This window comes from Notechis scutatus, chromosome 2, assembly GCF_049901735.1.
Source record: "Notechis scutatus isolate UNSWTSFEM ecotype Mainland chromosome 2, rNotScu1.2, whole genome shotgun sequence".
NCBI classification, from domain to species: domain Eukaryota; kingdom Metazoa; phylum Chordata; class Lepidosauria; order Squamata; family Elapidae; genus Notechis; species Notechis scutatus.
Genome location: NC_142010.1, coordinates 81719845 through 81731697, shown reverse-complemented (window position 1 = coordinate 81731697; position 11853 = coordinate 81719845). Strand labels below are relative to the sequence as shown.

At 38.1% G+C, this 11853-nt stretch overlaps 1 protein-coding gene across 1 annotated transcript in view; it reads left to right on the top strand.

Annotated features, from left to right (window-relative positions):
- The first annotated feature begins 6752 nt into the window (after positions 1–6752).
- SEC24A (SEC24 homolog A, COPII component) overlaps positions 6753–11853 on the top strand; it is a 39097-nt gene continuing 33996 nt past the window's right edge. The window contains exon 1 of the mRNA XM_026687184.2: positions 6753–6919. Coding sequence (XP_026542969.1) covers positions 6844–6919 — 76 coding nt within the window. The 5' untranslated portion in view covers positions 6753–6843. The remainder of the gene's footprint in view (positions 6920–11853) is intronic.

Genomic DNA, 11853 nt, shown 5'->3' with positions numbered 1-11853 from the left:
ACCTACCTACCTACCTACCTTATTCTGCCTTTACTGTTCTGTAAGCAACAAAACAAATGGGGAAGAGGTATATCACAATTGCTTAATAAATGTTTCATATAGAAATGCCTAAATATCTATACGGGGAAGAGTAAACCTCTTGCACCAAAAATAGCTATGTATTGTGGCACCTTAAAAGTGTACTATTATATAAACCAGACATTGCAGTTCCATCTCCCATTTCTTTCCCCATAACAAGCACTCTTAGAGGTAGATTGCACTATAAGACTTATAGAAGTCTTCTATAGAAGACGACTTGAAATCTTCTAATACAATCTTCTGCCCAGAGTAGGAACCTGACCATTCCAGATAAATCTCTCTCCAAGCTTTATTTGAAAACCTGCAATCATGGAGCCCCTACAACTCAAGGAAGTTGGCTATCCCGCCTCTTAATACCTCTCACAGTCAGGAAATTCTTCCTTATTTCAAGTTTGCATCTCCCTCTGCAAAGCTTGTATCTTGCCATGCTCACAGAAGTATCTTATATGGAATCTTATGTCCCAATTTCATTGTCTTCTGAATAAAAAGTCTAACACGTAGAACATGAGTTCTCAGTAAAACAACTAAGATAATTGAAGTCAGCTCTGTCACCATTATAGATGTGCTTAGCAGGCATGCTATTCAACCAGTTTTGAGGAAATTGAGCTAATATTAGGTCTAACACTTAATCCCAAGCAGAAGTTTAAAAATCTAGAAGGAAATGTATTACACTGTAAGTAAATTTACCAAATGCTTTTTTAAATAACAATGTTGATGGGTTTAGAAAAAAATTGTGGAGCAAGAACAATTAAATCTGGTGTGTATATCAGAATTTCTATTGCAATATTAAACATCCCTATGGAAGTTGTTTAGACACAAAAAAAAGGACACTGACCAATTTACAAATGTGAGATTACAGTACAGGCAGTCCTCGACTTACAACCACAATTGAGCCCAAAATTTCTGTTGCTAAGTAAGATTTCTGTTAAGTGAGTTTTGCCCCACCTTACAACCTTTCTTGCCATAGTTGTTAAGTGAATCACTGTAATTGTTAAATTGGCAACAGGATTGTTAAGGGAATCTGGCTTCCCCATTGACTTTGCTTGTCAAAAGGTCACAAAAGCTGACCACACATGATCCCTTCATAAATATGAGTCAGTTGCCAAGCGTCCAAATTTTGAACATGTGATCGTGGAGATGCTACAACAATCTTAAGTGTGAAAAACAGTTATAAGTCACTTTTTTCAGTGCCATTGTAACTTCAAACGGTTACTGAACAAAGTCGAGAACTACCTGTATAAAGTATTAAAGTCTGATTTATGTAACATTGGAAATCCCAAAATGTAATTTATTTATGCAGTTCTAAATCTTGTACTGGTTTTCCGACCATGAAAAAACAATAAATGCATATTAAGATGATATGATTTGCTAATTGGAATTTTCAATTTCTCTTTGCTTAGCATCAGCATGTCACAGAAAGCTAGCTTGCACCTTATAAAATATATAATTTCAGATTATGGAAATTACAGAATTAAAGGATTGAAAATGGGCCTTCCAGGTCATTTAATTCAACTCCTTATTATGATTAACACGATTAATTTCATAATATATTTGGTAGAGTTGTAATACTGTTATTCCAAATAAATTTCAATTGGTCCTCACTCATGATTTTTTTCAGCTGGGAATTCTATATATGTTTATATTCAGTGGTACCTATTCCTAAGTAAATATTTATATGAATTGCAGTCTTAGTTTGCTTTAAAAGCACCTTAGCAGTTTTTAAAAATCTAACACTGACTAGTCCTCAAAGCCTATTACATAATACCTATTACAAAGCCTATTACATAATAAGAGCAGATGTATCTTGTTTAACAACCTTTACACTCACTTTAATTTTAGGATTAAAACTAATATTGCTCAGGTAAGGATGTATCTGAATCAACATATTGAAAAATATAAAAACATTTAACAAATTATCCACTAATAGCAAAGGAAAATATTTGTGTATTTGCAAAGTATTTGCAAAACAAACAAACAAATAAATAAGGTTTTGCAAAGCTGCAAAAGTAGCCTTCATTGGAACATCAGGAAACAGTTACTAGTGAAAACAAGTGTACTCTTACTACATAAAAGGCTGTATAGTAGTTACAATGTCTACATGTTATGGAGTATCAGCAGCATTAAAATCAGATGAAGTCTGTCCAGGATCTGTAACTAGTTCTGAAATTCTTGCATTTATCTGAAAAACAGATAATTTTCCCCCAAACCATTTAATTTTTAGATGGAAAAGTCTTTGATTAACTGAGGATACATTTAAAAATGTGTTAAACACCCAAAGGAGAAGTTTAGACCCACATTATTTATTAATTAGCTAGTTATTTCTTATATAGCAACTCCAAATCATGGAGCAAAAGAAAGCTGATAAATTTTCAGAAGTTGTAGAAATTATTTGCAACTTGCTCTAGTTTTTTTACCTTGTAATTCTTCTTTCAAAATAATTTCTCTAAACAGTTCTCTAATTAGCTATGAAAAGAAACACAAGGACAAAGGTTCAAAGTTTGTTTGGTGTTTTAAACATTTGTTGCACAAATACTCCCTTTCATTTATGAAAATGTTGGTATATCTACTTAGCATCTTCTTTCATTTGTAAGATAATTCTTTTCCTATTATTTATTTCCATGGTAAATTTGTTCAAAAGGGAAATATACCTCTTCAGTCACTTTAATTAGTATGCTGAAATGTTGACCTGTGACTAACGCATTTGCATTCAAACTTTGCTCCATTTGGTCTTTTTTAGAATGGTGTGGTTTGCATGCGCCCCCGCTCCCTCCCTTCCTCTTTCTCTCTTTCTCCCTCTCTCTGTGGAGAGAGAGAGAAAGAATTAAGAGATTATGGATTAATACAATATATATTCCAATGCCTTGATTCTAATTAACTTTTAAGCACCAGACTCATCAAGATCTAGAGTTCTTGGATGCATTTCTTACTTTTGGGGTGCCATAGTTGTTTATGTTGTATATATATATATAACATAGGTACATATTCAAAAGTGTCTGTTAAAATTAGTAGAACTTACTGTCTTGTATGATTGAAATTGTAAGATAAAATTCTGAGCTTGAATTCTGCTGGCTGGGAGACTAAACAATCATCCTATAACTAAAGACACCTCTAATGGAATTGAATTTTCATTGAAAATTAAAGTCTTTCCCATTGGAATCAAAAGAATAGAAAAGGTCAACAAACAAACAAACACACACACACACACACACACACAATATTGTGGCCACATTCATGTCACCACAACAAAGCATAGGCTATGATGTAACACAGCATGCTTTTTTTGCCTTTGAGTCAGTATTTGACTAATTAGTTCCTGTAGGTTGATTGTTGTTTTTTTGCAAGGTTTATTTTTTGGGAAGTGGTTTACCATTGCCTCCTTCCTAGGGCAGAATGACTGGCCTGAAGACACCTAGCTGGCGTTGTTCCTAAGGTGAGACTAGATCTCACTGCTTCCTCCTTTCTAGCCTGATGCCTTGATCACTATACCAAGCTGACTCATTATTCCACACCATACAGTAATACAATAAAGACCATAACTAGGCTGATAGGCAGTTACATACCTCTCACCTTGTATTATGCATCTTCCAAAGGGATAGAATCTATTCAACACTTTATGTGTGAATCAACAGAAGATCCATCAATAGTGTTAAGTAGCAACAGTGACAGATGCTCTCTGTCAGGTTGTTAAAATCTGCCAACTGCAGATGGGCATCTCTATACCTATTGCTACAAGCTTTGTGCTTTTAGGGAGTGTTAGATAATATGAAATTCTTTCTTCCACCACAATTAGTCCAGGTTTTAGAAGTGAAGATGTGAGGGCAAGTGAAAGGACTACTTGATGAGCCCAACAACGATTCTCCCTTTCTATTCATTCAATTTATCTGGCCTATAAAAGGAGGTTGTAGAATGGGTATTTTTGCCAGTAGGCAAAGCAGGGAGGCAGAGAACTGGGAGAGAGAAGATGGTGAGGCTAAGGATTTGGTTTGGCAGTAAGTCTGGCTTGACAAGCAACATTGTCCGAATTGTCACATTAGTTACTACAGATTGTTTCAGAAAGATTGGTTACTATGATAGAATCAATAAGGAACATTTCTGTACTATTTGAAGTATAGACTTGATTTTCTACCCATTTTTTCAATTTCCATGATGATTTGCTTGCTAAGCAAGCCTGGATGGCTTTTAGATGACTTAAAAAATAACAGTTTAAAAGTTAATAAGACACAGTGCTGGGGGGAAATAATTCCGATCGCACACAACTAAAAGAGGCTCATGTAACACTATGGCCAGGTTTTAAAGTTGGCAGGTTGAGATCATCTGAATTTGAGGGGGATATTGTTCAACAGGGAAGGTGGAGCAATGTCCCCTTCAAATTCGGATGATCCCAACCTGGCAGCCTTTAAGACAGCCATAAAAACCTGGCCATAACAGGGTAAGTGTCGTGAAAGAGGAAGCATGTTTTGCCTCCTAGACCAGTGGTGGCTAACCTTTTTGGGCTCCTGTGCCAAAAAATTGTTCGTGCTCGCATGCTTGTGTGCCAGCACCCAGAAGGCAATGTGTGCAGGCCTCCCCACACACCCTGTACATGCACACATGACCCGACACGCCCCCCTGCACATGCGCACACGAGCCCCCTGCATGCTGCACATCTCTGCGCATGTGTGCAAGATCCTCCTGTGTATACTGCACACCTCTGTGCATGTGCGAGAGATGCCCCACGTGTCTCTGTGCATGCACATGCATCTCCCGTGCAACCCCCCACTCCCCACACATGCGCACCAGATACCCAACAATCAGCTGTTGGGCGGTGCATGTGCATGTGCAGTGGGACTCTTCCAGGCAACCTCTCGCGTGCTGGCAGAAGTGGCTCTGCATGCTACTTCCGGCACGTGTGCCATAGGTTCGCCATCATGGTCCTAGATCCATGAAATGGTATTGTAGTGAAAATCTTGTCTCTATCAAGAATGGCTTCTTCTCCCAGAACCCAAAAAGCAAATGGGGTTATACTGACACTTTTTTTCCTGCTGAAATTAAAATTTTGGTTTCTTTCTTCTCAGTGCTCTGTCAAAAACAACAGCCATTAGTATCTTGAATGGGAATACAGAGAATATGTGACACTATCAATGAAACTTTTCATGTACTGGAATCTTATGGTGTTTCTAGGGATGGTGAATCATGAGTTACCATATTTTTTTTAGTTGTCTGTTCCCGACCCTGTTTTCTGGATAAGCAAATTTAGATATAATGGACATTGTGCTGTAGTAATAGTAGTAGTGACATATCTCACTCTTCTTCCCAACATAGAAATCTCATAGATATTGTCATTTGTTTGGCCCAAGATATTCCATCTGTGTATTCACTTATCAACACATTTCTATTTCACTGCAGTCCAGAGACTTGTTTGTCATTTCAAAAGACACAATCTGATTTATTTAGAATACTTATTTGACATACTATTCCTTGTAAACTTTAACCAACTGACTTCAATAAATTTAAGATAATCTAACTCTGAATTGTGGCCAGAATGTGAAGATAATTATAAGGGTCCCCCCCCCCCCCTGCTAAAGCATCCTATTATTTGGGTGCAATTTAATGCAACAACAGAACTCTGGAACACAGTATATATACAAAATCATCTAAAAGATGAATTTTTGCAAAGTACACAAAGCTGAAAAGACTGCTTTGATTTTTTCCCTTGGTAATCTTCCCTATTAATTTTTTTCTCAGTTGAACTGTTAAGCTGTCATTAAAAAAAATCTTGTTTGGATTTAAAATATCAAACTTTTGCGGAATTTTAAAAACACCCTTCTTTTATCTTTTAAAATACATATTATAGAAGTTGTCACCTAGCTAAACCTGCCTAAAATGTAGTGGGTTCCGTTGGAGCGAGAGAAGGGAAGAAAGTTGAAAGCAATTTTCTATTGTGAAACAAGCCCTCCCCTTCTGTATGCATAAGAGGTGGAACTTGTATTGCAACATAGTGTAAGATTCTGCGGTGTCACTGCTGATGTCAAAAAACTAAGCCACATCAGCTCTGCTTAGGTGGCAGAAGTCTAAAAAATATCACACCTGCAGCATAAGCTACACTGGAAAGCTGAAAAACCACGCCAGATGATGCAGTGTTGGTAACCTCTTCTGTCGTGTTGCCAAAAAAAAAAGAAAAATCTATACAGACATGCTTAGGAAGCTATCAGGAGCCAGTGTGATTTTACCTTAGAAAATTGATGAAAGCTTTTCCTTTTATAAATTTGCAGCTGATAAACTGTCCAAGTTTGCTTACATGTTGCGTACCTTATGCATTTGACCCGACTTTACCCCATACTAAATCTCAAACTCTGGGTGAGCTGATTTCCCAGGATTGAAGAAAATTCACTCTCCGCATCCTAGAAGACTTATTGATTTACCCATTAATGGTTCCGAGCAGCTATGGGTCGGTTTTTCCTTTAAAAATTGGACTCTGAGAAGAGTGAGCCTAGATGTCGCTAAATCCCGCTTGTCAATTCAACCCTTTTAAAGCAATACCTGACCGCGGTGACGTCCCCAGAGCGCTACCCCTTTAAATCCCTACCGCGCCTCCAAATGCCACCGTTTTTTCAGCCCTAAGCCCCGCCTACGGGCTCCTCCGTTCCGGAAGTGCCACGTGTACCGAGTGCGCCTGCGTAGCCTCGTTTACTTTCTTCCGGTGTGAAGAGCAGGGCCTCCCCTCCTGGGCTTGGCGCCGGAGCAAGACTTAGAGACGCCCGCGAAGCAATCCTCTTGCTTGCCGCTATGGCCCAGCCAGGAAGGCCCGCGTATAATAGCCTTACTAGAGCCGGCCAGCCACCGCAGCAGCCGTACAGCAATGGTGAGTGAAGCCGGCCGCACCCCAGGTCATCTTAGGCTGCTCTAAAGGGGGCTTATCTTGGGTGTATCTGGCTCCCTCTCGGCAGGACAGTCATATATCCCGCTGCGGAGGGGCAGGGCGGCCCGGAGCGCGGAGGATCCGTGTACGTGGCGTCGGTGGTGGTATGCGGACCGACCCTTCGGTTGTCGCCCCTCGCGGAGCTGAATGGTCCTTCGAGCTTTTTGCTAGGCGGGCTCCCCTCCTTTCCAATCCCCAGGCCTTGGCTTCCCTTTCCCGTGCTTGGAAGGCGTTGCGTGTAACAGGGAGGTCCTGGGAGAAAGGTTGTAGCGGTGGCATCCGCACTCGGAGCAGCAGCAGCTACGGAGCATTTTCTTACCGTTCTTGGGGGCGAGACGGCGATGGACGCTCCCTGTATCACTCCCTGGTGATACTCGTAACGATGAAACGCCTGCCGCTTGAGAGTATTTCCCAGAATTTAACACGAAGACAGGGGAAGCGGCTCCCAGAGGGAGAAATAGGTTAATTTGGGTAGCAGAATACATACATACATACATACATACATACATACATACATACATACATATATACATACATATATATGGCACTACCCGATGAGCTAACAAATTGTTGTGGCCCAGGTTTTGTGTCTTGCAACCTATCGACGCTGTGTGAGGGAGGGTTTGTCTTTAGAAAACGGGGTGGTTTGCAATGTCCCCAAATGTGTGTATTCTGAACAATTAATTGATCAATTACCCTTTTGAGAAGGCTTCCCAGTTGAGCATTCTTTGGCAAAAAAACACCCTACACTGTGTGTGTGTGTATCTATATCTATATGTTGTTGTGAAGAGAATAATAGCATACAGAATGGATGCTGTTTGCTTTCTGGGATCTGTGGGTGTAAAGAATGCTGTGCATAATTCAAAACCTCCTGGTTTTAAGGAATTCATTATGCTGGTATAATCAGAAAATCTCTCAGCTGACTAGTTGCTCAATTTCTTCTCCTCTCTAGACCTCAAAGCTGTCAATTGAGGCTAGTTGAGGAACTGTGTAAACTGTGCCTCATTTGTGCACGGACCTGTGTGTGCTTCTGGTAAAAATAAGAGCAATAAGCCAATCTATAGCTGTGTTTCACTGTATAGTTTCATAGTTGGATGTTGACAGTAATTAGTATTCTATTTTTTTAAGATTATAAGTTTAGGAAGAAAATCAAGTTGTATTAGTACTTACAGGAGTTGTACAAATTTTGTTTCTTAAAAGATTGAAACTGTGGTTCTATAAGTTATGGTTCTGTAATACAGAACTTTGTCCTTTCCCCTTTACTACACCAATTTGGAGTTAATGATCATAGCTTTCATTATGTGAGAGTTTTCTATTACACGTGAAGTGTAGAATTCTAAATATTGGCATCCTGAATTATAAAGTGAGAGTGACACAAAGTTAGCTGGGAATGACATGATTATTAATACAACAGGATTGTGTGCTGGAGCTGGTGGGCAACAAATGGAAATGTAGAAAGAATACATAAGCCAATTGTATTGTTTAGTGTATTGCAAACTGATTTAGGAAGAGTAGCATTTGGCCTGTAGATTCTTGATATCCTGCAAATCAAGATGGACATATAGGCATGGTATGTGATTTTTAATCAATATTTTTGATCTTAATACAAATCATAGTATAGGTTATCCACAATTAACAATTCTAGCTGATGTTTAGATGTACTTATCTGTTATCAAAACCATTAGTTTGGCTAAAGGAAGCAGTGAATCCCATTTTAACTATGCATTATATAAAATATACTTTGTTTTATCAGTCCTGAATTCTCAACATGTTTAGTTTCAATAAGTAATTCTGAGTCCTGATGTTGAAAGAAAAATCTTGCTTCCATCCGTATTTTCTACATCATGCATAATTTTATGCTCTTATCATGTTATCTCTCTCTACTTCAAATGAAAAAGCCCCAGATGCTACAGGTAATCCTCGACTTACAATCACAATTGAGCCCAAAATCTTTCTTGCTAAGCAAGACAGTTAAATGAGTCATTTCCCCCCCTCCCCCATTTTACAACTTTTCTTTCTTGTTGAATGAATCATTGCAGGTAAGTTAGTAACACAGTTAAGTGAATCTGGCTTCCCCATTGATTTTACTTGTCAAAAGGTGATCACATGACCCTGAGACAGTGCAATCATCATAAACAGGTGTCTCAATGTGTGACCACAGAGATGCTGCAATGGTTGTAAGTATGAAAAATGTAAGTCACTTTTTTCAGTGCTATTGTAACTTCAAGGTGACAAAACAAATGGTTGTAAGTCAAAGATAACCTGTTTAGTGTATTATCTTTCTTTAGTTGAAACAATTTTAAACTTGTATAGTTCTTATATTTTAGTTTGTCTATGTGGATTTATGATGATTTAAAACATTGGAAGACATCTTGAAATTTGTGCTCTAAAGTGTTTTAGGTGTTGTCAATTTTTTTTCAGAAGTAATTTAATTTATATTTTAATTAATTAAATATATGTATTTTTAGCTTATAAAATATCCCAAGACTCATTTGACTCTCTTGCACAGAATTTTGAATGTTATCCAAAATCTTGTGCAGCTTCTGCGGCAATAAAGGCAACAATTCTGACTAAACTGCAGTTTTAAATAGAACAATATACATACAGAAGGTACTGGGTGATAAGAATGCTCTCTTATTAAAAATGTATAATTCTGAATTAAGGAATTATAGATTCCACTTGTTTTTGCAATCAGGGAAAGCCTAAACAGGAAACATGTTGTTTTATGCTAGACAAAATAGTAAACTATCATTCTCCACCAATGTTTCAAGCCTGTTATTATTCCATTGCCTTTCTGCTTTTCCAGCCCAATAGTGGCAGTATTCATTGTCTGATTTCTGTAACTCCATAAAACTGAAAATAAGACCTGATATCCTATGTAAAAAGAAATGGAATTAGGCATTGTATGTAGCAGAAATTCCAAACTCTGATTTTTTGAGCATCAGAGAAAAATTTAAGTCATAATTTTATTTGCATTGATGCTGAATATTGCTTTGGAAAACTAAAGTGTCACAAAGAAACATAATTGGAATACCAATTTGTTTTTGAAGTAATAGGAAAATTTATGTTCACGCTGCCTTGCAATTATTAGCTATTTTCTATGTAGAGAAATGGGTTGTGATCCTGAAAATTCTATGGTAATTATTGTATGGAATGATGGGAACATTTAAGCTTTTACACTTCCACCAAAGGAGATGTCCTCTAGACTTGTTATATAATTTGATGCTGTATTTAGTTACACGGGCATAGCACATTTTAGAATCTGATGTTTGAATTGTCACAGTGTGACCAGTATCCCTCCCTCCACAAAAGGCATTTGTCACTGTGATTTGCCTCAGTTCTGAAAAATTAGAAATTTTGCTACGGTGCCCCCCTACTTTGTGATTTCAAGGAAATTTCAGTTAGATATGTCTCTTTGTGTTTTAAATCTATTTCTAGTAGTTATTATTTTTATAGGTCCTATTAAATTTAAACCTGTCCATACTGTATGTATTCTATAGGTTCTTATTTTGGCTGATTTAATTCTAATGGCTTTTGGTCAGATGAGTTTGATTACCTTGTGATATAAATCCATAGTCAGAAACATTGTATTTAATTACTTTAAATCAGCTTATTCACTAGTAAATAGTAGCACTTAATAAAATTACAGGTGGTCCTCAACCTAGGACCACAGTTGACCCAAAAATTATGTTGCTAAGTGAGACATTTGTTAAGTGAGTTTTGCCCCATTTTATGGGTTTTCTTTCCACATTGTTAAGTGAATCACTGGAGTTGTTAAGTTAGTAACACAGCTGTTAAGTGAATTGACTTCCCCGTTGATTTTGCTTGTCAGAAGATAACAAAAGGGGATCTAATGACCCTGGGACACTTCAAGCATCATAACTATGAGTCAGTTGCCAAACATCCAAATTTTGATCATGGTAGGATTAATTGTCCGTTGATGTTATTAACTTTTACCAAATATACCCTTGGATAAGGAATTTAGGTCTCAAATCCTTGAAACTACAATAGTGTGCTCTGTTCTCTTTTTGCTTCATTTTATATTATTTGCATAGATTCTTTATTGTACAAATTGACCTCATATTCGCTATTCATTAACCTTAGTCATTGCACTTTTATTGAGAAGTCTAGTTAACAAGCCTGTTAACATGTCTTGCTTCTACTGTATATTAGAAAGAATAGTATATTATAAGAAGTTATGTTCTTCATTTTGTGTTTGTGTACATCTTTAAGAAAAAGTGTACAATTTCATTTTAAACTTGACTTTTTAATTTAAATTTCATCCATCATTTTGATCCATCCTTATTCATCATTTCACTTTGGCTACCATGTTTGCTATGCAGTGACAGTGGCAGTTGTTACTGATATTGGAGCTAGGTGTATAGTGAGCGGCTCTTGCATGGAGAATACGAGAGCAGGACAAGTTGCAGTGGGAAAGCGCTGAATGTCTAGGTGTAGGAGACGGGATCCCTCTGTTCTACTAGAGCTGGACCCAGCAGTCAGCTTACAGATCCCACCACTGCCTCCCTCTGCAAGGTTTTTTCCTGAGGCATTTTGAGAGAATGAGAGCACAAGTCCAACACTGCTAGAGCCTGCTCGGCCCACTGTTTGCTGCATCCCCTCCCAACAATGGGGCGAGAAGCATCTGCAACCACAGGGATTGACCAAGACATAGCTGCATCCCTAACCTTAGACTGATGTACAGTAAACTGTAGGCAGGGACAGGACCTGCTTCCACTGCCACTACTACTGTTTGATGTGGTTAACAATGCCTCAGTGTGAGGCTAAATGTGCAGCTGCCTGTGCACGTGGCCTACTTGAAACTGCCACACAAGGTGTTGGCCTTACTTGTTGTTCCTGGATGTGAAGTGGGGAGT